The 25,733-nt window shown below is 49.6% G+C and overlaps 1 protein-coding gene across 4 annotated transcripts in view; it reads left to right on the top strand.

Annotated features, from left to right (window-relative positions):
* Positions 1-25,733, top strand: part of SCARA5 (scavenger receptor class A member 5) — a 116,054-nt gene that overhangs the window by 3,148 nt on the left and 87,173 nt on the right. For all 4 annotated transcript variants that reach the window (XM_035022622.1, XM_035022621.1, XM_035022620.1 and 1 more), the window contains exons 2-3: positions 1,308-1,425; positions 25,033-25,161. In XM_035022622.1, the coding sequence (XP_034878513.1) occupies positions 1,314-1,425; positions 25,033-25,161 (241 nt within the window). In that variant the 5' untranslated portion in view covers positions 1,308-1,313. The remainder of the gene's footprint in view (positions 1-1,307; positions 1,426-25,032; positions 25,162-25,733) is intronic.

Here is a 25,733-nt window from a genome sequence, read left to right as displayed (position 1 = left end):
TCCCCTCCCAGGTGGTAGACCCCTGGCTCAGCTCTCTGGGTCTCAGAGTTGAGTTTGCTCCACACCGGGCCTGGGACCCATCCATCCTCCCAGGGGCTTTTATCTTCCAGAGAATTTGCTCTTTAAAAGTGGATTTCTGGTTCAATATCCAGATCGCCCAAGAGCATCAGGACTAAAGGTCAAGCTAAATTTATGGCTGGAATGGAACTGAAATTAGAAAGTAATTTGTCAAATCACCGAGCATATATGTAAGAAAGAGAATAGCAAGTGTTTTATGTAAATAAACACTTGTAATTTGCCTCACAAAGTAGGTTTTCCTTATTACACAAAGAATGCAAACACGTTGTAGAAAACCCAGAATATCCAGCAAACAAAAATAAGCACAAAATCCCCACAATCCCCACCAGAGTCTTCTGATAAAGAGCAACCCGGAACATCTCCAAATATAATCTTTCTTGTCACGTCCTCAGGACACGTGTACATATTACAAAATGGAATGGTGTTGTATGCACTTATGGAAATGGTGCTGGTTTACTTCAAATAGCAGGCCGTTTTCCCAAGTGAATGGGTACATTCCCGGAACACCATGGCGTAGACCCAGAGCCCCAGCCATCCGGCTTCAGGAGGCCAAGCAGACACTGGCCCGTCCCCCGGTCTCCGGCTGCCCAGGTCTTAGTGTCCGGGGGACTCCACCAAGGCCGCCTGCTCCTTGGGCTTGGCTGGGCGATGAATCCCTGCCGTGGTCCCACTGCACCCAGCTCCTTTGGAACATGTCAGCACATTTCCAACACACAGCGGGAGCCCAAGGCTCTCTAATGTGTCCAAAGCTCCAGAGGCTGGGAAATCATTCCATGGGGGTCAGCAGGGTCAGCTCCTCCAGGCCTCACCAAGCATGGCCCGTAGGGCCCCTCTGCCTCAGGTTCTGGCCCCAGCCAAGGGCTGTTGAGACGAATCGATGGATCCCATGATCAGAAAGGTCCAAAGGGCCTCGGCCTTCCAAAGCACCAAGGAAGTTGGGCGGGGACTTGGGAGACCTAGTGGGTGGCACCTGTCGATGAGAGGCTTCGGGTGTTCAGGCTCAGGGAGAAGCAGACTCCCCGCTGAGCAGGGAGCCCGATGTGGGGCTCGATCCCAGGACCCTGGGATCATGACCTGAGCCGAAGGCAGACGCTTAACGACGGAGCCACCCACACACCCCTCTGCACATTCATTTCTGGGTCCGCCTATAGTTTATTCTCTCTCGCTCTCTCCCCTGCCCCCTTCCTCCCTCTCCTCTCCCCTCACTATTCTTCCTGCTGCTGCTGCAGGTCAGAATGGAGAACAAAGCCATGTACCTGCACACCGTGAGCGACCGGGACACCAGCTCCATCTTTGAGGAGCCCTTTGATGGCAGGAGCCTGTCCAAGCTGAACCTATGTGAGGATGGTGAGTGCCTCTGGCTTCGTCTTATACTACAAGGCCGGCCCTGCCTCCCTACCCGACCTTGGCATTGCCCCCGGGCTGTCGTGACCGCCCGTCTAATACTTCCTACATGGAATTTCAGGCTTTTATTTCAGTCTTTTAATTCCTGCGTCTCTACAAATCTGTGTGACCTGCAAGATGTGTGTCCATTTCACAGATGAGCTGGTGGAGCTGGTGATTAAGGATCAGACAGCCCGTCAGTCACAGAGGCGTTCCAGCACTGAGTCTCCTGACTGCTAGGGCAGGCTTTTTGCCTCTTTGCCTTCCTCTCCTCTGGGTGGGTCAGGCTGGGGTCAGGCAAAGGCATCTGAGCTAGTGAGTCCAGACCTTCTCAGGTGAGGAGCCCCCAGTCCATTTCCCAAAGCATTTGTGAGGAGAGAACATACCTCGTCAAGGTGCTCATCCTCCCCCTGGGTCTGAGGTCCCAGATCACTCCCACAGGAAGGAGTTCCGCATCCCGGGACCCACTGCATCTTTGGGAACTGGTTATTTGCTAAAACTGGAAATTCAACGGATGCTTCTTCCAAAGGAGCCCAAAGCACCTTGCCAACAGACTGTATCCTGTGTAGCCAGAGCTTGACACTTAGTAGGTGCTTAATAAATGCTTGCTACAAGAATGAACACACTCCTCTTTGCAGGGAGCACAGGGGAGGAGAGCATTGTCCCCACTTCAAAGCTGAATAGAATGAAGTTTATAGAAGAGTCTCATAAAGACTTATGGCCAGTTAGGTAGAGACAGGCTGTCACAGAGTTCTCCAGAGAAATGGAACCAAGGGGATATATATGTATATAAAAAGTCTTATTATGAGGAATTGGCTTACGTGATTATGGAAGCTTAGGAGTCTCACGATCTCCAACTTCAGGCTGGAGACCCAGGGAAGTGGGTAGTGTAATTCGATCTGAGTCAGAAGGCTTGAGAACCAGGGGAGCCAATGGTATAAACTGCAGCTGAGGGCTGGAGAAGATGACATGCTATGTCCCAACTCCGCGGGCAGGCAGGAGGAAAAAGTAAAGTCTTCTGCCTTTTGCTCTATTCAGGCCCTCAACTGATTGGATGAGGCCCACTCCCACTGGGGAGGGCAATCTGCTCTACCGAGCCCACCAATTCAAATGCTGGTCTCATCTGGAAACACCCATAAACACTGTTTCACCTGGCACCCATGACCGGTCAAGTTTACAGAAATCAACCACTTGGCAGGCCTTTCTCAAGGCTCTTTCAAGCACCATATTTTCTCTCCACTCTGCTTGCTGCCTTTGTCTCAAAATTACTCAGAGAGAGAAATGCCTCCCCATCCTGCTCTAACTGTGTCTCTCCTCCCACAAGGTGCTGAGTGCTGGAAGGGAAGTTGGGTAGCTCAGAGATGGAGGGATTCAGGACAGTCTCAGCAGGAAGAGGAGACAAGCTTTGGGCTCCTGACCGATAAGCCCCCACACCCTGCCCTAGTAAACTGCCCACCATTGTAGCTCTTCCTCTGAATTCCATTCAACAAACATATTTTGAGGATCTACCATGTGTCAAGCTAAGGGTGGGGTGCAAAGGAAGCTCCAAAGAGAAACTGAACCATCCTTACCCTCAAAGGGCTATGATCTCAGTGGAAGGGACTGGCCTGGGGACAATTACCCATAACATAAAGTAGGCAAAAATACATGTCAGCATGGTAGTCCCCCCTTACCTGTGGTTTTGCTTTCCACGGTCTGTTCTCCACACCGAACTGTGGTCTGGAAGCAGATGATCCTCCTTCTGACCTGTTATCAGAAGGCCTTGTGTCATTCACCTCACTTTATCTCATCACATAGCCATTTTATCCTCACGTCACAAGAAGATGGGTGAGTGCAGTGTAATAAGACATTTTGAGAGAGAGAGACCACATTCACATAACTTTTATTACAGTATATTGTTATGAATGTTCTATTTATTATTCATTATTGTTGTTAATTTCCTGCTGTGCCTGATCTATAAATTAAGCTTTACCACAGTGTGTATATATAGGGAAAAAAACATAGTACATTATAGGGTATGGTACTCTCTGTGGTTTCGGGCATCCCCTGGGGGTCTTGGGAGTATCCCCCCTGGATAAGGCGGGACTGCTGTACTGAAGTTAGGAGAAGCCTTTCCAGAAAAGGCTTTAAAGACTGAACACAATTTTGTAAGGGAAGAGGAGGGTGGGGAAAGGTATCACCAGCTGTGTCAGCACCAAGCCGGGCCAGTGTTTCTGTCAGGTTACTGCCGCCCGGGACGCCTGGGTCACTGGCCAGTGCTCAGTACTCCGACGTCAGCAGAGGCCAAGCTGGTTTTCACGCCCTTGATCTCGCCTTCTCCCTATCAGCCCCTCAGGAAAGAGGACTGGCTTGGCAAGAAAGAACTGGGGTACAGCATGGTGGGGGAGCCTGGAGGACCACTAGGGCCAGCCTGGGGTGCCAGTTGGGGCAGGGCAGGGACCCCAGGGCAGGGAGAGGCCAAGGGTGTGAAGTGTCACCAGGCCTCATACCCCTTACATCATCATGCTGTCTCTTTTTCTGCACCCCTGATTTAAAAAGACCATTTGGACCAGAAGCACTGAAAATAACAGTAGTCTCAGCCACTGTACCTTCCAGGCCCCCAGCGGGGAGGAGATCCGATCAGAGGACAATTTTAGAGCCGTGCCAGTAGGAGTCCTCAGGGGTTCCCCGAGGCCTGGCACCCCTGCAGTGTGGACACAAGTTGGAAGATGTGAGTGGAGGCTCTCAGTCCTCCAGGCCGTGTGACCTGACTGGGTCACATCCCTCTCTGGGCCTCCATGTCTGCCAAATGGGGGCAGGGCAGAGGGGAGGTCTCTGTGAGGTTCTGTCCAGTTCTAGAATTCTGTGCATCAAAACAGACCTGGTCATTGCATTCAGGGTGTGGTCCTTTGAAAACCTGAGTTGGAACATGATGCTGTCCTGAGAAAGCCCACAAAGCATCCCGCCTAATGAGAGTAATAACCCAGGTGCTGACAGTAGCCAAGGAGGCTGCTGACATTCACCTTGACCCTGCTGGCACTCTCACCCGGGGCCTCTGCCCCCCAGAAGGTTGCTCTTTCACCTCCTTCAAGTCTTTGCTCAAATATCACCTTCCCCATTAGGCTTCCTGTCCCCTTGCACTCCCTGCCCCTTCCCTTGCTTCTCTTTTTCCTTTATCCCATAGTCCTATTCCCCCCTAACACACTATGTAATTCTTATTTATTATGCTTATATTTACTGTCTGTTCTTTGAGGGAAGAATATAGGCTTGACAAAGGCGGGTATCTCTGTTTTGTTCACTGATGTCTCTTAAGCCTGGCACATAGTAGGTGCTCACTAATTACTTATTGGATGAATGAATGAATGAATGAATGAATGGACATTGGGTTCTTGAAATCTAAAGGTGGCAAAACAAATACATCCGAAGCCTGATCTCTAAATTGTCTGGTCTCCCTCACTCTTCAGTGATCTGGCCTCCAGGCATTGGGGGTGGGGGGTTGGCGTGAGGAATCCGGAGAGACCAGAGTGTTGAGATGAAATCAGCCACCTAAGCTTGTGGGTTTCTGGTTTGACTTTTCCCCCCTTCCCTTTCATTTCTAAGAGGAAACCAGTGAGCTCTTACTTGAGGAAATTCAAGCCAGATTGGATCTGTTTCCCCAGGATTTTGTTCTTTGATCCTCATCTCTGGAGAGTGTACCTGGAGAGGGAGAGGAAGGGCTGTGGGGGGAGAGGGAGGCTGATGGGAAAGCAGAGGGTGGACAGAGATGGGGAAAGGGAGGGAGGCCCGAGCCGCCTCATGGGCCCTGAGTAGATTTAAATGGTAACGTCTAGTAGGCCTTGCAGCGGCTCTGAGTCCCTTCCAGGATTTTCCCCTTGAAGGAAAGGAGATGGGGGGGAGAGGTGGTGTCTCCAATTGGCCCTGGGGTTATTAGGATCTGGGGAAGCAAAGTTGCAAAAATGCAGCACAGATATTAAAGTGTGACTCAGACTTGAATGCAGGTGGGACTTTAAAGACATGAGGACGTAAACTTGTTATTTCGGAGGTGATGCATTGAGAATGCCCCTCCCCTCCTCTCCCTCCCCCTCCCCCCCTCCTTTCCTAACTTGTCTTCTCTTTCCCTCCTACCCTGTCTTTATCTCTCCCCTTCTTTCTCCGGTAGCAGGTGAGAGGGGAGGGGTAGGGTCTGTTACTTGCCTTGGTTCCTCTGTCCCCTCCATAAGAGGCCATCTCACCCAGCTCCTGCATGGTGCATCCCCACATCCTGCAGGGTGCTCGCCCACAGCCCCTGCTCCCGGACATCTTGGGACCTCCCCGCCACCCCCCCCACCCCCTCTGCCCCACACCCCTTGTTGGGCCGTGTCTCAGGACCCTGCCTCCTCCCTTGGGTCTGAGCTGTCAGCATCCCCATGGGAGCCCCCTGTTGATGGGCACGCCCCAAGGGCAGGGCGGCCTCCCCTCTGTGCCACCAGGGGGAATAGCTTCCATTCCAACTGTCTTGCTGGAATTGCATGGAAGGGCTGATGGCAGAAGGCGACCTCCAAGGTCCCCGAGCCCAGCCTCCTATGACCTCCTCGACCACTTCTACCTCTCTTTGAACAGAAACCCAAATGGGGGCCAGCTGGACCCGCTTGCCCCTCTCCCCCCCTTCCCTCCCTCTTCCCCTCTGCTCTCACCTTCCCCCGTGTGGCCTTTCTTTTCCTGCCTGCGTAGCTGTAGGCCTCTTGGGTCTGACACCGGAGGCGGAGAAGGCGGAGGGCGGGGTGTGGGTGGTGTTTGGCTGGGCCTGGCTCCTCCACGGTCCTTCCTGAGGGCCAGAGAAAGGTGTTAGTGTCAGAAAAATATTGTAGTCATGTTCACCCCGCGGCCTCAGACACTCCAGCACGCTCACGGCGTCATCCGGCGGCCGCAAATGGGAGGCTCACGGAGGTAATGAGTTACACATGCTCCGGGCTGCGCCCCGCGCCTGCAGCCAGGCTGCTTGCTGAGTGCAGGGCCCGAGGCCCCCGCTCCGGCGTTCCTTCCCCATAAAATTAAATTATTCTCCTCGGGGAACCCCCTCATCTGCCTTCTCATCAATCAGATTGCCCTGGTGCATCTTGGCGCAGCTCAGGGCTGCCGGGCAGCTGCCCAAGGTCAGGGGTGGGTTTCCTGGGCGGGTCTGGCTGGGGCCTCTTTGTGGAGGGTCACCGCCCTCTACAGGTTGGAGAATCAGGCACTGGAGCGGGAGGAGAGCCGAGGTATTAAGGGGTGCGGCACCGTGGTGCTCTCGGGGGTGTGTCCAAGAGCACAGAGCAAAGCGCTGCTCCATCCATCTGTGGTCCTGGTCACCGGGTGGCCAGGCTGGGTCCTGGGTCTCTCTTGCCCAATGGGCTGCCCCTCTGTAAGATGGGGAACAGCCTGGGGATGTGCAAGAGCCTAGACATTGAAGTTTGGCTGGTCTGGGCTCCGTGCAAGGGTGTCTTGTGTTTGCCCCCCCTCCCCCATTCCCACAGGCTACCATTCACCCCACTCTCTGCCTCACTGGGTTGGCCACTGGGGAGCGGTCCTGGCAGGAGGTAGAAGGATGGAAGACAGGGAGGATCGAATATTTATTCTCCCAGGTCCTGCCTTAAGGGGTCATCTTGGGCTGCCTGTGTCCCTCCACCCAAGGTCACAGCCCCTTATAAGCCATCCTCTCCACATGGCTTTTTCCTTCCAGGTTCCAGCAGCTGTTCCCCTCCTTAACCCTGGGGGCTGGGGTGGTCACATCCAGATGGCACCACTCTAGCCTTGGTGGGCATTTCACACCCTGGCCACACTTTGCCCATATTCCTTGATTATATCCTGTGACGTGTCTTATTTTGACTGGCCCATCTGTTTCCCTGGGGCCTTGACTTTCTAATCCTCAGTGTCCCCATCTACAAAATGGGAATAATGTTACCGCACAAGAGCCATGGGAGAATCAGGTGACGTAACCAACGTAAAGCGCCTTGTGCACAGTAGACTCTAGATACACATTTCACTTCCCTGCCCTTTGGAGAGTCCCTTGTAAATCCTGGGGAAGTGAGGAAGAAGGAGAGCAAAAGAGGAGGTCAGAAGCAACTGCGGTCCCCCCAGGGTCTCCCAGGAAACACCCGCATCACTTCTCAGGGTATCTTAAGGCTGGTTCTTAAGCAGAGTTTTGGTTAGTGGGCTCCCTTGTGAAGCCTAGATTTTCGGGGAAATCAAACAAAGTCTTTTAGTCCTTGTCCCCAGATAGTAGACTCTGTAAGAAATGTTCTAGATCCCGAGGGCTGCTTGTTCTGGGGCATGTGTGAGTCTATCCATTCCCTACCCTGATCAGAAGCAGGAGGCTCCGAAGGGCCTTCCTGAGGTTTGCCACCAGAAGAATCAAGGGATGAGTTTCATTGTCCCTGGGTGGAGGCTGGTGTCTTGTGGAGGGAAGAGTGAGAGGAGCCCAGAGGCCCCAAGGGCTCCTTCCGACATAAGGGGGCACAAAAGGAGCTTCTGCTCCTTCCTTCATCCAAGCCCCCAGCCCCTTAACCACAGCATGTTTCTTTTTTTATTTATTTATTTATTTATTTATTTATTTGACAGAGAGAGAACACAAGCAGGGGGAGTGGGGGAGGGAGAAGCAGGCTTCCCGCCGAGCGGGGAACCCGATGCGGGGCTCAATCCCAGGACCCCGGGATCATGACCTGAGCCGAAGGCAGCCGCTTAACCGACTGAGCCACCCAGGCGCCCCAACCACAGCATGTTTCATGTGGCATTACTCTAGGGAGTGAGGGCAGTGAGGATGGCTCTGAGGGGAATGGCGCTGACCTGTCCCCTGGCCTGGCACACTCTGGAGTGGGGGTGCTGGGAGGAGGTCTGTGGGGTCAGCAGCACCATACATGGGAAGGGAGCTGCAGGAGATGCCCTGAGTGGAGGGGTGCTAAGTCAGGGCATGGCTATTCCTCATCACATCACCCACTTCTCCCCACCCAGGGACCCTGCTCAGGTGGTTCTTGGCCTTCATTCCCTTGCTCATTCATTCATTCATTCACTCATTTTTTCATCCTCATCTTTCAATAAGAAAGGTGATTTGCAGGCCCCCTACAGGGGCTTTGCACTAGCTATGTGCAGGGAGAGGTGCCAGGAGGCATGAGACATGGCCCTGCCCTCTGTCATTTCACTGTCACTGTGGTTAGCCTGTCCCCTGCTCTCCCCACGGTAGACCAGCACAACATCAATCCACATGCAAAGTTTACTTACCTAGAGGTGATCCGGTGGGAAAGACACTCAGGGTTTGGACCACACGGTTGGTGCAGAGCACATATAGCCTCGCTCGCCCCAGGTACCTAATCCAAACTTAACATCCTTCATGGTCTTGTCTTCTCCATTGCGGGGCTGGCATTGCATGGTGGTAAAACCATGCACTGGAGCCAGACAGGCTGGATTCCAACTCCAGCGCTGCTGCGTGCTGGCTGGAAAGCCCTGAACCCCTCCTTAGCCTCAGCTTCCCCTCCTCTAGACAATGAGCTAATAGCCCCCGACTCAGGGTTATTGTAAGGGTTACCTGAGTTATTCCACCTCAAGTCCTTTTAACAGTGCCCGATATATACCGAGCACTCCATCCAAGTTTGATCTTAGGAGAAGTTTGGTTACATCCCTCTGTTTGTCTGCTTCCACCCTGGGGCCTCCCCAAGGCACCCTGCTTCCTCCACATTCTCTGTTCTCAGTCTCTAGGACGGTGAGCTTCATTCCTACCTCGTTCCCAAGTTTATCTGGTGTTGATTCCTGGTTTCAGACAATAAACAGCATGATTGCTGGCCCCTGAGTCTAGAAGTCCCGGCTTCTCTCTGTCTCTTTCCCAGGCCTTTGGCCTGGCCTTCTTGGGCCTTGTCAGCCCCTCAGCTGTGTGCACTTGAGTCCCTCTGGACCATAAGCCCCTCGAGTGCAGATGCTGTCTGCCTTAAATTCATCTCAATATTCCCAACACCTAGCACTGTGTCTTCCGTATGGCAGGTATCATTGCTTGTTGAATGAATGCAACATATTCTTGTTCACCAAATCCGTAAGTACCAGGTGAAGGAATGCTTAAAGAGGTGAGTTTAAGACAAAAGCAACAGTGACTTCTTTCATTCTAAGATGGCAGGTTTTATGGTGCTGCTGGTGCATGCAGAAATAAAAGGTCATGGTTCCTGCCCTCAAGGGACTTAAAGGCCCCCGAAGACACAGACAGGTAGACCAGTCCTGCGTTATAATTTGATTCATGCTCTAATGGAATTGGGTGCAAAGTATAGATAGAGGAGAGAAGGAGTCCTAAGTCTGCCTTGGGGAGGAAGGAAGGCGTCCTGCAGGACTAGCTGCGAGAGTGAACTATGGAAAGGCAGATAGCAGTGTGCCTGCTAGAAAGGGCACAGAAGGCTTTCCCAGTCAAGGGAGGTAGCCCAGAGCTCGGGCTGTGGAGGGACAGTGGGAGGAGGCCCTGAACGTTCACTTTTTGAGCTCTGCTAGGCCAGGCACTGCTCTAAGCGTTTGACAAGTGTGAGCTCATCTGATCCTTACATCAACCAGTGAAATGAGTCCTGTTATTAGAGCCAAGTGATATCTGAGGAAACCAAGGCTCAGAGACCTGGTAACGCCTGAGCTCACAGTTAGGAGGGAACGGTGTCTTTGTTCAGTGGGGCTGCTATGGCAATACCACAGACTGGGTGGCCTATAAACGACAGACATTTGTTTCTCACAGTTCTGGAGGTGAGAGGTCCAAGTTCAAGGCAGATTCCGTGTCTGGTGAAGACCCTCTTAGCTGGCCTCTTCATAGATGGCCATCCTCTTACTGTCCTAACATAGTGGAAGGGGAGAGGGAGCTATCTGTGGTCTCTTCTATGAGAGCACGGATCCCATTCATGACTCTACCCTCATGACCTGATCACCTCCCACAGGCCTTACCTCCAATTATCATCACGTTGGCTGCAACATATTAATTTGGGGGGGGATACAGACATTCAATATATAGTGATTGGCGTCAGGATTAACTGACTCTACAGCCCACATTCTTAATTATATTGAAGCTAAAGCCAAGTCATGGAAGGTCTTCTGTAGCATCCATAGGAATTTGGGTCTCCAGAGGCAATAGGAAGCCAGCAAAGGGTTTCAAAGTAGTGAAAGGATAAGGTCTGATTTCCATTTTAAGATGGTCACTCTAGCTGTAGTAGGACATTCGATTTTCTAGCAATTACCTCTGCTGAGCCATTTCAGTGGAGTGGGAGAGAAGCCAGAGTGCAGTAGATTAAGTCTGTCTTGAAAGAGAGGGTGAAGACCCAATGCAGACTCTGCTTTCGAGGATGGGAGGAGGCTAAATGGAGTGGGTTCAGAACAGAACAGGAGGAGAAGAATTGGATGCAGTGGGTACCTATGATTCTTTCAAGAAGTTCTGCTGTTCAAGAGGACAGAGAAATGGAGGGAAAGGAGGTCAAGAAAGATGTTTATTTTAAGATGGAAGAAAGAGTATGGTTTATGCTGATGGAGTGATACTGTGCAGAGGGAAACACTGGCTAAGTAGACGTGCTGGAATTACGTCCTTGAGTAAGTACGAGAAGGAATCTGATGTGAGTCAGGGGTGTTGGCTCAGGCAAGAGCACAGATGGTTCGACTCCAGTGACAAAAGGGAAGGCAAAGTGCTAGGGCCTGGACCCAGGTCAGTGGTTACAGTATGGGGGGAGTTTAAGGAAAGCTCTCTTCTTTTTTTTTTTTTAAAGATTTTATTTATTTATTTGACAGAGAGAGATACAGTGAGAGAGGGAACATAAGCAGGGGGAGTGGGAGAGGGAGAAGCAGACTCCCAGCTGAGCAGGGAGCCCGATGTGGGGCTCGATCCCAGGACCCTGGGATCACGACCTGAGCCGAAGGCAGACGCTCAACTGACTGAGCCACTCAGGTGCCCCTAAGGAAAGCTCTCTTCTTATTGCTTCTGTTTTCTCAACTGGGAAAGCAAAGATGGAGGAGGAGGGATGAGACAGGTGTCCAGGGATGAGTGTGTGGTTGGCCTAGGAACAGGTAGCAAGCCTCCTGGATGGGTCTATTGGTCATGAGCTTTAAGCCAGCCCGGCAAGCATGGTGGCATGGGTTTCCGTTTCCGGCTATGCTCAGCTATGTGGATGGAAATGCAGAGTCGCACGCAGAGTTAGCTCTAACCAGATTTAGTTTTGCCAAGTGTGAGATGCCAGAGAGGGGCAGGGGATTGAGGGTGTGTCTAGCAAGTGAGTAGCGCAAATCATGGAATGTAAATGGGACAAGGAGGGAAGGAAGGACTGAGGGGGGAGTGGAGAGATGGGGGGATGGAGGGGTGGGGGGAGGGGGGAAGGGTCCAGGGTGCAGTCAGGAAGTACCGGAGTCAGAGTTCTTGAGGGAACCTCCCTCAGGAAGACGGGAGAGGTGGTAATTACCTAGGACACTTGAAATGGGGATTAAGAAAGGGTTTCAATTATTGATAAAACGAATAGAAATGGAATGTGAGCCACATCTGCAATTTTAAACTTTCTAGTAGCCACACAAATAGGTGGAGACACAGATGAAACTCATTTAGGTATGGTAATATATTTTATATGCTCTAACATATCCAAAATATTATCATTTTGATATGTAATCACTATAAAAAAATGATTGAAGTATTTCTATTTTTTTTCCATGCTGAGCCTTCACAATCCAGTGTGTATTTTGCATTTTAAGCCCAGCTCAGTTTGGCCCACATTTCAAGTGCGTCAGGGCGGAGGTTGAAATCAAGAGAGGAAAGGAGGTCAGGAGGAGTTTGAAATGGAGACTGAGAGAGAGCGAGAGTGAGCAGAGAGAGGGGAAGGGTGAGCAGATGTCCCTTAGCAACGAGAAGTGTGCAGTTGCGATGTGAGAGTCCAAGATGGGGAGGAGAGAAGAGAGAGAGAACGTTCTGGAAATAGCAGCGAGGAGCAAAGAAAAATACCTACTGCACCCTTAGTCCAGTTGTATGAGAAGGGGAGGGAGAAAGCCACACTTGGGAAGGCAAGGGAAACAGGTTTCAATGAAAACAAAAAGAAGAAAGTGGAAGAAATATTCAGAGCAGAGGTTGACAAAATTAGAGATTTTTTTTAGATGACCGGCTGGGAGGTCCAAGGGCTGCAACCGTGGGAAGGTTTCAGTAACTGGGCAGGGAAATGGTCAAAGGAGGATAAACAAGGCTGTTTGGGGATTTTTGTGGGTGATGGGGAGTCCTGAGGGTTCTGGGGCTTCTGTGGGGCTGCTGGAAGCCAAGACCCAGGACTCAGTGAGACTGGTCATGCTGGTTTCAGGGCAGAAATGGATGGTGAGGCTGTGTTTGTAGGAGGGGTCTTGCCAGGAGCACACAGAGTCCTAGGGCAACCTCTCTGCCCACCAGGGTGGTGTGTGGGCAGGGGTGGGGGGGCCTTGTCCTGCAGCATCAGGAGCTCTGGAGTTCATTATGGCTCTTATGGAGGCAAGGAAGTCAGGGGAGGCCAGGCGACGTGGCGGGGCCCGTAGCAGGGTGGTGAGAAGTGATCATAATAGAGTGATCATACGGGCTGTCCCCCTGGGTGGGCACGTGGTACAGGCAGGCACTTGTGCTCGGGGCCTCAGTATATGTCTCCATTCAGCTTCAGTGTATATTGTTATCCCCAGTTTGTGGATGAGAAGGTGAAGTCTTCGGTGAGGTCAGTTGCCCAAGGTCACCCAGCCAGTCAGAGGCGGGCCCTCGGTTGAAATAGGCCAGGTTGTCTGGTCCTTAAACCCCACCCCTCTGCGCAGCTCAACCCGTTCCCTCCCGCGCCAGGCCTTGGGGCCCCTGTAAGATCAAGAGCCGTGCTGGTGGCAGCGAGGGCTAGGAGTGTGGTTTCTTGGAGTTTAAGGTTTCAGAGGTGGAGACGTTCTGGGTGATGACAAAGCCAGGGTGGGGCCGTGGGAATAATGGCAGTGATGCAGGAAACAGCTGGAATGAATTATTCCAAGAGGTGACACTGGCAGGAAATAGATATAAATGCAAAGAGGCTTGGACAAGAGCACAGGGACAGGGTCTTAAATGGCTTCAGAGGGAAGTCTGGGACCTGAACCTCAGGGCAGACCTCGGGTCGGAGAAGTGCCCCGCCCTCCGCAGCACGCCTGCCCCCACTAACTACCTCTTGGGACTTTTGGCCTGGAGTCTACCCTCCACGTGCAGATTCCGCCATGGGGTTTGGAAGATATAAACACAGCTGTGAGGACGGGGCCCAGCTCCACACGTTAACCTAAGGCTCACAGAGCTGATGGCGGCGTGTGATGGTCCCAGCCTCCGCACAGTGTCCTGAAGCCTTTGTGCTCCCGGGCCTTCCCACTTCCTGCTTTCTGGCTTGAGATCCATTCAAGCCGAGAAAGCCAAGAGGCTCTGAGTGCCCACGCAGCAGCCTTGTCTTTAGAAAGTGCTGTTAAGAGAAGAGGCTGCTGGGAAGGGGCTGGCTGTGGGCCTCTTCCGACACCTCGGTGTGGGTTAGTTTCTATCATCCACCTGTCACCTTGGGGAGCACAAGGAATCTAACTGATGGAGGAGGGACTAGGAAAAGAGAACATACTAGAGACCTAAAGGGGGCTGATGTCAGCAATCAGATAAGGAAGGGCAGACTAAAGAGAATTACTAAGGGCAAGGGAAACTGAGGACAAGCTTTCCCGACGAGGGCCATACACTCCAGTATGCACGAACTTTCTTGGCTTATGCCCTCTCTTTCTGCATAGTGATTAATAGAGCACAATTAGCTCTTAAAAAGTGTCTCTGTTTGAAGGTGATCTCGTGGTTTGCCCACAAGTGAGCTTGACCTTGTCCCCCTTGCCCAGTGAGTTGTATTTTGGCCTCTTGGTCCTCCAGTCCCTTTTGACCTCTGTATACTCTGCCAAGTGTGGGAATTCATTTCTTCCCTCCAGAGTTATGATGACCCCGCAGCTCTGACCTAAGGACATCTATTAAGATGTAAATATAACGTCTGAAGTATGTTAAGCATTTCCAGGGTGTCCAGGGGGAGTTGCTTTTAACATGTAGGCTTATATTGGGAGTCCCCGAAGGGCATTGACGGATAAAGATAAGAAGGGAGCTGTCTTGCCAGTGGTTGGATATGGACATGAGAAGAGCCTGCCCTCCTGCCTTGCAGATGCCCAGGGCCGCCTCTGGGACCTTTGGCTTGTTGAGCGTGCCCTTTCCCTGCCCTCTGCAGATGGTCCTCCTGGTAAAGGAGTTCTGTTTTGTGGTCAGGAATTAAAAAATGGTTGTTCTCACTACTCTATTTCTAGATAAGTTTTCAAAGCTCCGACGTCGTGTTTGTAGCTAGTTTAGATCCTAGATTCTAGAAGGTGATGCACCTTTTTTTTTGAGGGGCAAAATTCCATCACTGAAGGAAACCCAGAAATGGAACAGCACCTGGATACCAAGGTGAATTGAGTGGTTAGGGGATCAGTCCTACCACAAGCTCCCTGGTTGCAGTTCCTGTGTTAGGGTAAAGCTGAGATAAGGCAGATAGCCACGGGGTTCTCCTGCACGCTCTCCACGTTCTCCTGCACGCTCTCGTCATCAGTCTTGGCAGGGGCTAGCTGAGGGACAGAGAGCTTCCCTTTCCATGGCCAGACTAACTGGTCCATGCAGATGGAGTCCGGGAGTCGGCAGTCTTAGCCACTACATCTCGCTCAAGAAATGGTTGCCAAATGGACGAATAAGCGGTCCTTAGGTTCCTTCCCCTGACTTCCCCATTATGCGCACCAGGACCCCAATCCTGGACCTCACATCTCCTCCTTGTGGCAAGGCTGAAACATCCCAGCCCTGCCACTTTTTTTTTTTTTTTTAAAGATTTTATCAGAGAGAGAGAGGGAGAATGAGCGCGAGAGTGAGAGAGATCATGAGTTGGGAGAGGGTCAGAGGGAGAGAGAGAACTGGACTTCTAGCTGAGCAGGGAGCCCGATGCGGGGCTCTATCCCAGCACTCTGGGATCACGATCTGAGCTGAAGGCAGACGCTTAACAGACTGAGCCACCTAGGCGCCCCGCAGCCCTGCCACTTTGGGTCAATGACCTAACCTTTCTGAGGCTCAGCTGTATCATCTATAAAACAGAAGTAATAATACCTGTCTTTGTGATTGTTGTTGTGCTTAGAATTAATGTTATCTAAGCACTCAGCCCAGAATAGGTGCTTGGTGGGGGAGCAGCTGTTATTCTGTTGTGACTTATTGTTGGAGGTTCCAAAGCAATTTTAAAATGTAGGCTTTGGGGAGCCTGGGTGGCTCAGTCAGTTAAGCGTCTGCCTTCAGCTCAGGTTATGATCTGAGGGTCCTGGGAATCAAGCCCCACGTCGGGCTCCCTGCTCAGTGGGAAGCCTGCTTTTCCCTCTCCTTCTGCCCGCCGCTCTTCCTGCTTGTGCTCTCTCTCTGTCTCTCTCTGTCAAATAAATAAATAAAATCTTAAAAAAATTAAAATAAAATGTAGGCTTTATTATTATTCATGTATGGTGAGGCCAATAGGTCAGGGGAGGACTGCCATTGAACAGATGGTTTGTGGGGCCTGGATGACTCAGTCGGCTAAGCGTCCAACACTTGATTTCAGCTCAGGATTGGGAGATGGAGCCCCACATCAGGCTCTGAGCTGAGCATGAAGTCTGCTTAAGATTCTCTCTCCCTCTCCCTCTGCCCCTCCCCACCCGCTTGCTCTCTCTCTTTAAAAAAAATTAAAAAGAAATAACTCTTTAAAAAAAAAAAAAGATAGTTTGTTGCTCACACCACCCCATGCCACGGGAGGGGGTTGGGTGGGTGAGGCAGTGAGCAAGCTTGGGATGCAATAGCTTGAATAATTTCAGCAGACTCTGGGACCTACGGCTGTCTCTGGTTGTCTGGTACCTGGCCCTGGGCTGAAAGGGCAGGTGGATAGTGGCCTGGAGGGAGGAAGTGGTAAAGGAGGTAGTGGTGGTATGGGCTGTTGACTGGGTGGTCTGCACATGAAAGGCTTGCTTGCAGGCGAGTTTCTTTATTTGACCCATCCCTGGGAGGGGCAATCTCCAGAGTCAGCAAGGCCCCAAGATGTTTAAGTATCAAATACAGAAACCAGAAAACATGGTTATTACAAAAGCCTAAATAATGGTTTGGGGTACCCAGTAAATCTGCCTTTAGTTTATTAGCCTCATTTAACCACAGCCAGTAGATGTTAATTGAGCACCTGCTCTGTAGGCCAAGACCTGTGGGATACAGAAAGGAAGCACAGATGCTGCTCTCCGGGCGCTGGCCCTTGGCAAATCAGTATTTTTCTTCATTGATTTATGGGTACAATTCTATTCACATTATTACCTGTACCGTAATGGGCCAGTTTCCCAACAAAACTCTATGCATGATAACTGTTGCTCATTCCAGGCCTTACCAGGTGACAAAGGGTCAGTGGATCTGAGGTCCATCGTCTTCACTCAGATCCACTGAACCCCCTTCTGTGTGGCTCAGCCAGCTCTGTTTTCCAGCAGAGGCCACAGAGCTGGAGGCTGCTGAGCCTGTAGGCTTCACGGACACTTCCAGCTCAGTCCCATACAGGTGGCATTGGTTGGGATCTTAGCCTTCCTCTTCCAAACCAGACACCCAGATGGCCCTCCCAACTCAACTGGGGGCGTTGGGGGAACGAGACAGGGGGTGTTAAATGTATCCGTTCCTGCGCTGAGGCTGGACCAATTCACCAGACCAAGGCGACCAGGCAATGGGAGGGAGGTTCCACTGGCGACCTGGGAAGGGTAGTGACTTAAAACTGAACAGAGCCAAGCCCTGGCTCCCACACTGCAAACACATCAGCAGATGATTTATCTCCTCTGACAAGGGGCCAGGAGAAGAATTGCGAATCTTTTCGAGAGGCCCGAGGACCACTCCGTAGGAGGAGTGTCTTTTTGGCCCGAATTTAGGCAGAGCCCTGAGCCCGCTGTTTGAGTGACTGCATTGACAGCATTTCTTCCAATCCATGCACTGCCATGTTTGGGCAAGAGTAGGGGTGTCTTCTACCGGCTTCTGTCTGCTTCCTGGGGACTCCACGGCCCCTCCCTTTCTCCTGGGTCCCCGTGACCCGCCAGCTCACCTTGACTGCCCTCATCTCCCCTCCCTCCTGGCTTTCTCTCTCCATTCCGCAGCCCAGCTGCAAAATAATATGCACCCCAGCCAGAGTCCCTTCCTCCTGCTGAAAATAAGCACACAAGCCCTTGATTGTTTTCAAGAACTTTGATGCAGAGTAACTTGGGAAATAGATAGGGGCTGAGAAGAATAACAAATACTGCAGGGACATTACAAAATTGCAAGATATCTCCAGAAGTACCAGAAGAAACTGTTCTAGATCGTCACAACATCTAAACCGAATTAGCTCTGGTCATCCTGCCTTCCACCCGGCTCCCTTTCCTAGAAACGGACCTGAAAGTCCCAGACTCATCTGATCGCGCAGAAGACCGGGGTCACCTTTGCAGGTCACCCTCACTGGGTCATGTGCCTCGGGGGCCCAGGTCTGTGGCGCCATCGGGCACGGGTGACTGTTGCTCCCTGTCGCGCAGCAGGTGGTTCAGGACCCTCCCTGACTTAGGTCAGGTTTAAGTGCAGGTGCACAGCTCTCCCTGTCGGTGTCTCAGCCTCACACCCTCCTCTTCCCTTTACCTAAGGAAAGTAAACAGTGGTGCCCATTAAAGCCAGAAAGGAAGGGCAGCTTCAAAGACAGAGGTTATTTGGGGCTGCCTATTACAACGAACAGTGTGAGTGGTGAGCAACCCGAGTGAGGCTGATGAAGTCAGCCTTGGGTGGTTTTAACAAGACCCTTGGGTGAGATGAGCCCCGGAGGTCCCTCCCAGCAATCAACCCTTATTTCCACCTACTATTTACGAGCTTTGGGACCAAAGAGAACAAAAGGAAAATGACTGAGTGTTTCTTGTTGGCAAAATAGAAGTAGGTGACCATTGAATCACTTGCATCCTGTTTTCTATGTTATTTAGAACCTGGTTCTTTGGAAAGAAGTAAATACTCATTTTTAATCAATTTGTTTTTTTTTTTTAATGGGAGGAAAATAAATTCAAACAGAGAACTCCCCAAATGCTCTAAACTTACGATGAAGAAATTGAAAACTTATTTTTTTCAAGGAAAGGCTAAACTGATGACGGGGATAATGCAGAATGTTTTCCTGTGTTTCACAGTTAACACGAGACAGAGGCAGGCTTTGCGCCTACCTCTACAGAGCCCCAAATTCATGCTTTCCCCCCAATGAGTATGTGAGGAAACGGGGAATCAGAGTTGCCAAGGCTCCCACCATAGTGTGTCCCTGACACCAGGGACCATCTCCCGGGGCATTCTCAGCTCAGCTGTCAGGGTTGAGTGGCTTAGAGATAAATTTTCCTTTTCTGTTCTTTAACTCTTGCTCCCACGCACCCCCCCCCCCCCTCAACAGACAGTACTGTAGCCCAAACTCTTTGGGGTGGGGGTGGGGGCGGAGAGACTCTCGTTCCCATGATTAAAAGGAACCCTTCACAATTTTAACCTGCGAATAATAAAGTTGTTTGGGAGAACCTCATTTGAATGTGTCTTATTAAAAAGGAATCAAAATTAAAAATCTAAACTAAGCTCTTGTAATAGTAAGGCTTTTCATGGATTTTCCAAGAATGTGTCTTCACATTCTCTTTTGATGTAACAAATGCCTTACTCCAGAACTGTGTATCTCTGCACCATAGATGTGTGATTTCATCTGGAATCAGAATCGGAAGGCCCGGGGGTGGGGCTCAGGCCCCAGGATGGCTAAGATGTTCCATGCATGATTGTACTACTCAGCCAGGATTAGCGTCAGTTCAACCCTCATGAACTGCTCCCACGGTTTACCTATATGGGCACTATGTGGCAATCTGACATCGTGGGTGAGCAAGGAAAGCCAAGATTTTGTTTAATTTAATTTAATTCCCAAATTTTGCTCAAAGATATGGTTTTCACAGCCGACAGAAATGTATCAACTATTTCGCATAAGACAAATGTGAGACAGGACCTTTGCAGCAAAAATGAACACCTTACACATGTCTTCATTCCTGCAAAGAACCGTATGGTGGTTCTGCTGTGGGCTGGTTGATGGGTAGAGTGTGGTCAGTGAGACACACCTTGCCCCCAGAGGACTTTTCAGACACGTTGGCAAACAAGTTTAAATAGACGATTGTGAATAATAAGGTTAGTGCAAGCGATGTACGTAAGGTTCTGACATCATTCTTTCAGTGGCACCTAATCCCTAATGTTCTACCTTTTAGAGTATTCTGTGTTTTTTTAAGATTTATTTATTTGAGAGAGAGAGAGAAATAGCGCAAGCCAGGGGGGAGGGGCAAAGGGAGAATCCTCCAGCAGATGCCGCGCTGAGCTGGGAGCCCGATGCAGGGCTCAGTCCCAGGATCCTGAGATCATGACCTGAGCCAAAATCAAGAGTCAGCCGCTTAACCAACTGAGCCACCCAGGCACCCCTAGAATATTCTTAATCTTGAACATCTAAAAAGTTTGGTCTTGCTTCTCTATAAATGAAATCTCCTTCTCTATAAATGAAACCAATTTCGTCTTGCTGTTGGTCGTTATATTGTGATTGAATTACTCTCACTGAAGTCAGTGTTTCTCAGACTGTGGCTATATACAGTACAGTCATACTCAAGAGGACTTTAAATGATATACAGGTATAAATTTGTGATTCTAATAGCTAGGGATTTATTTTAATGTGTAATAGGAAGATACTAATTGTCCACTTACAGTGATATAAAATTTCCTTCTCAAATAAGTTAAGGTTCAAAAAAAAAAAAAAATGAGTGGCAAATTAAATAATAGCCCAGAGATACCGGGCTGTGGCAAAATTGTGTAGGGTACATGCAGACAGAATGTCTGGAGGTGGGGAAACCATCTATCTCCTTCCAGCTGATCAGGAAGCCATAGGCCCCATGCTGAGATAAACAACATCTTCCAGCCTGGTACTCCAGGGCCAGCTCTGCGAGTCACTTTGCATTTCTTTTTGAGTTTCTATTTTTTTCCTTGGCGCCACTGGCCTTGCTCTCCCCAAGCCCCCCTCCCCTCTCTTGGTTTTCTGATCTCCTGCGAAGCCACCCTCACTTCGGGAGGCCACTGCAAGATGGAAAAACCTTTTGCTTGATACCCCTGGATCTTGGAAGAGTTTTTTGTTTGTTTGTTTTGTGTGTGTGCCATTTCCTCCCTCGATCTGGTCTTGTGTGCGACCATGTCTGCAAACAACAGCTATGTTTAATAACTAACAGCTTTGCCTGCTGCTTCGCTCATAACTGTTCTCACATGGAGGAAGAAAGTTTTTGTCTTAAAGTCACAGTTTTCAAATTTATCATAGCCGTAAATCAGACGACGACGCTGACGGGAGCGATAGTGGATTCTAGCTCATCTAGGAAGGCCTGTCCTTCTCAGCTCTGCTGAGTGGCCGCCTTCTTCATGCACGCTCTGGGAACCACTTCCTGACACAGAATGAATCACTTTCTCTGCCACACAACACTGTACTTGGGCCATCTCTCTATTCCATACCGGTTTCATTCACACCTGCGTAACCGATGCCTGTTGACGTGTCTTCTTCCCCTCAGATGTGAGCCTCTGAAGGGCTGCGGCCATATTTTAAGTCCTCATTCAACAAATATTCTGAATGCCTACTACATGCCGGGCACTGGGCTAGGAACTGGGAAGGTGAAGGCGAACAGGCCGACACTGTCTCTCCCTCATGCAGCTTGTTGTCTTTGCCCTTTAGGGTGTCTGTCGTAAGTGTATTAGCGATCTGTTGCTGCATAACAAGTTACCCCCAAACTGGGCAGCTTAAAACAACAAAGACTTATTATCTTCCCAGTTTCTGAGGAAGCCATGGGTGTGCAAGGAAAGCCAAGATTTTGGCTACTTTTTCAGATCAAAATTATATGTTTACATATATGTGTGTTTACATATAATATAATCTGGGAGGAATCTGGGAGCAGCTTAGCTTTGTTCTGGCCCATGGCCTCTCATGAGACTGCTGGCAAGATCTTGGCCAGAGTGTGGTTATCTGGAGGCTTGATATGGCTGGTGGATCTGCTCCCAGGCTCACTCACGTGGCTGTAGGCTAAAGGCCTCAGTTCCTTACCAAGTAGCCTCTTCATAGGGTCCCCCTCCCCAGCTTCCCCCCAAATGGATGTTCCAAGAGAGAGAAAGTGAGTAAGGAGAAGCCAGTGTGTCTTTTGTGTAATCTCAGAAGTGACACGCTATCACTTCTATGGATCACACCAACCAAATCCTGGTGCAGTGCAGAAGGAGACTACATAAGGGGGCTGGCTGCCACAGTAGGGCAATTGATAGTGGGTGGTCAGTAAATGCCTGGGAAAGTTTTTACCCCAATAAGCCATAAGTCAACACTTCTACTTTTTTAAAATAGACTTTATTTTTCATAGTGGTTTTAGGTTTACAGCAAAAATAAGTGGGAAGTACAGAGCATTCCCATATACTCCCTGCCTCCCCACATGCACAGCCTCCCTCAATAGCAACATCCCCCACCAGCGTGGTACATTTGTTAGAATTGATGAACTTACATTAACACATCACTATCACCCCAAGTCCATAGTCTACATTAGGATTCACCCTTGGTGTTATGTATTTAGTGGGTTTAGACAAACATACAATGATATGTGTCCATAATTATAGTATAATATGGAGTAGTTTCACCACCCTAAAAATCCTGTCTGCTCCTCCTAGTCATCCCTCCTCCCCTCTAACCCCTGCCTTTTCCAGAATGTCATGTGGAATCATAAAGCATGTAGCCTTTTCAGGTTGGCTTCTTTCACTTAGTAATATGCATGTAAACGTCCTCCATGTTTTTTCATTTCTTTTCTTTTCTTCGTCTTCTTCTTTTCTTTCTTTCTTTCTTTTTTTTTTTTCTTACAAGTAAGTGAACGTACTTTTTGCCTTGGTTTTACTGACTGTATCATTTTGGAGTGTTTTTAATCTTCCACTAAGCCTAAATAATTTGAATGGTTTACCCAGCTAACATGCTGCTGCCACATTAAATTAAAAAGTAAGTAAATGTGTTTTAAGCAGACTTAGTAACTTGTCTTTCCCCTAAATTGTCTTTTTTCCCCTTATAATCACTTTCTCTAGCTATCTTGCCAGGATCATTCATGACCTGCTTGTCTAATGCATTTGTGGAAAACCTCTGTTTGAAATTTTTATATGTTCTATTGAAGGCAGATTTTGTTTAATGTACAAAGCTGAGTCTTGCTAAAAAAAATGAAGCTCTCTAAGAAGAAGGCCTGTGTTGTGCATTAGTTGATGAAGGGACCTGTCACCAGTGGGTGCTGGCTGTTAAACAGAAGCCTCAGATAAAGGGGAAGGGAAGTATTTTTTCTTGATGGGAAAAAAATAGGGCTTTATCATTGCAGTTTGCCCCAACAAAGGCAATGAAGGAAGAGCCCAAGATTGGTTTGGGATAAACATCAGGATAATGGCATTTCAGCATGAGCATCTTCTGACCCTTCTAGGCAGTTAGGTGAGCACTGTCACCATCTCAAGAGGAAGCAGGGCATAGAGCAGGAGAGCTAGGACAACCATCAGGATAACAAGAACTCGTATCTGTGTAGTATCCAATGCTGTGCCTACCATTTGGACTCTAGGAAAATAGCCTTGTCTCTACTTAAAGTTGCAACCAGGGAGCCAGCCGCTCTCCTGAGAACAACAACAAAAAAAGGTGAAATGTAACAAGAAGCCTTCAGATTCTATTGTGTACAAAGGATAGAACATCCTGGAAAAGGAGACTCAGGGGAAGTTAAAAAGATGTACTCTGCTCAAGTCTTAGTGGAAAAGCAGGTTAACTTTTCAAAATTGGCGAACAGTTGAGGGTTGATGAGAATGGTGTTTGACTTTGTATTTCTTTATCAACTCGCTCCAAATTGTACCTGATGTTTTATGGAATCATTATGTAATAGTTCTACTTAGCTGTTTTAGCAGCAGTATTTTCAGTGAAATGGAGTAAATGAGTGGGAAAAAGTCTTCACTCAACACTACCTCTGGGGAGCCAGGACACCAATGTGGTCACCCATCCTCTCCCTCCCGGTAACCAAGCCTCCCAAAGGCCCCAGAGGGGGTCATGGTACCTGAGAGGTAATGAGTAGCCCCTGAAGCACCTCACTTGCAAACCCGAAGTTGCCAAGGAATTACAAACATCGCGCCATCTTTAAAAACATTTCGGAGGGGCACCTGGGTGACTCAGTCAGTTAAGCATCTGCCTTCAGCTCAGGTCATGATCCCACAGTCCTGGGATCAAGTCCCACATCGGGCTCCTTGCTCAGGAGGGAGTCTGCTTCTCCCTCCCTCCCCTTGCCTCGTGCTCTCTCTCTCTCTTTCTCAGATAAATAAATAAAATCTTCGAAAGAAAATTGTAAAAATTTAAAAATAAATAATAAATAAAAAACATTTTGGAATATCAGTTATTGCAACCTTTTTCTGCTCCCACATCTTCCTCCACGTCTAGCACACTCCAGTTAGTTAGCAACATTGTCCCTCACAGGAGAGGGAGAATAAGCATAATAGGGGCATGCATGTTTTGAAAAAAATGCCCTTTACTGATTCCTACCTGCCCTGCTGGGAGTCAGGGCAGGACAGCATCTCTTCTTTCCGCTGTCAGTTGACATAGCAGATGGAGGTTAGTGGCTTCCCAGCTTCTGCACAGGCCATCTGAGAAGGTTGCCTTGAAGGAGGAGTCCAGCTGAACGATGACCAGGGGTCAGGGTACCCGCGCCCTCACCTAGGGTTTGCCACTAACATATGGCATCCTTTATCTGTAAACTGAAGGGGTTGGACTAAAAGATCCATGAGGTCCAGTAGAGCAGTGATATTTTGCTGTTCCATATATGCCAGAAGCCGGTGAGCCTTGTTAGTTTCACAGAATGAAGTTACTATGTCTTCCTGTTAATCTAAACCTGTGGTTGCTAACTGGTGGTCAGATCTGGCATGTAAGTGTGTTTTGTTTACACTCCCTAGTGTTTTGTAAGTTTTCTGTCTTTTATTATTATTATTAGTTGTTGTCAACTTCTGTTGCTTCTGGCTTGTCTTGAAAATTCTGTCTCTGGCAACACCTGGCCCTTACTCCTCCATCACAACCTCTTCCACAGTGGACATGTGCTGTTCGGTTCCCCAGGCCCACGTGGCCCACTTTGCTCATTTCCACCCCTTCCTGGCCACTGTAGAAGTTAAACTTTGCAACCCCTGTTTTAAATTTTCTCCATATTCTCTGGGTCCCATGGGACAATGATGCTTTGTAAAGGACACATATTCCAGCCTATTTGAGCATTCTCTGTTGCTTGGATGGGCTCCAGAAGGGTGGGTTTGTTGGGCACGTGAGCTGTGGGCATGCCTGTCTGGCTTGTTTATGAATGCAGAAGGTGGGAGGAGAGCTAGAAGCTCAAAAGCTTGTCATGTTCTGGAAAGCTCCCCATTGTTACAGCTGCATTACAGATGTGCAGAAGGTGTATGAGAGGTTCCATGTGAACATCTCCATGCATCAGGAGAGATGAGACCAAAAGAAAAATAAAACCACCATGGGGTTTTCAAGTGTTTTATTTTCCCCTCCTCTTCTTACCCTTGTTGTCTAGGTCCATGCCACAAACGACGAGCAGGAGGCTGCTGCACTCAGCTGGGCTCCCTGTCAGCCCTGAAGCATGCTGTCCTTGGGCTCTACCTTCTGGTCTTCCTGATTCTTGTGGGCATCTTCATCTTAGCAGGTAAGGGCACCCTTTCCTCGTCTGGCCTTCAAGGATGCAGCGGGAGGTATGTAGGGAGCAAGAGCAGATGGGAACCTGAGAGCTGGAGCCTCTGCTCTTCATTTTCCCAGTCATAAGCCCAAACACTGCCCCTGTCACCATGGAAACCACAAAGGAGGAAGCTGGCTGGTCTTTCAGACCAGCAAAACTCTAGGCAGCAAAGCCCATTTCATGTGGGATGAGACGTTGGCAGGGGCTGTGTGATCTTGGGAAATCTTTGAGTCCAAGAGCAGAGACCTAGCTGCTTCCAGTGGCTTCTGATTTTTCCCACATCATTGTGTGACTTGGTACATTACACTGGCCCTCCCTGGAGCTCTGTGCTGTGGTTTGCACAGAGCAGGCTAAGCTCCCTTTCCTGGGGATGATGAAAATAGTCATGAGACATTTTGCCACTGAGGCTAATCAGAGTCATAATAAGCCTGCTGCCCTTTTGCAATTACTGAGGGTGAGATGGGTTTGCCCCAGTCTAGCTGGGTTCTTCTCCCCAGTTTCCATCTGCAAGACAGGCTGGTTAGATGCTGGAGTTGGGAGCA

The sequence above is a fragment of the Mirounga leonina genome, unplaced genomic scaffold, assembly GCF_011800145.1.
Source record: "Mirounga leonina isolate KUSES-001 unplaced genomic scaffold, KU_Mleo_1.0 Mir_176, whole genome shotgun sequence".
NCBI classification, from domain to species: domain Eukaryota; kingdom Metazoa; phylum Chordata; class Mammalia; order Carnivora; family Phocidae; genus Mirounga; species Mirounga leonina.
The sequence above is the reverse complement of the archived record's forward strand: the minus strand, read 5'-3'. Positions and strand labels throughout refer to the sequence as shown.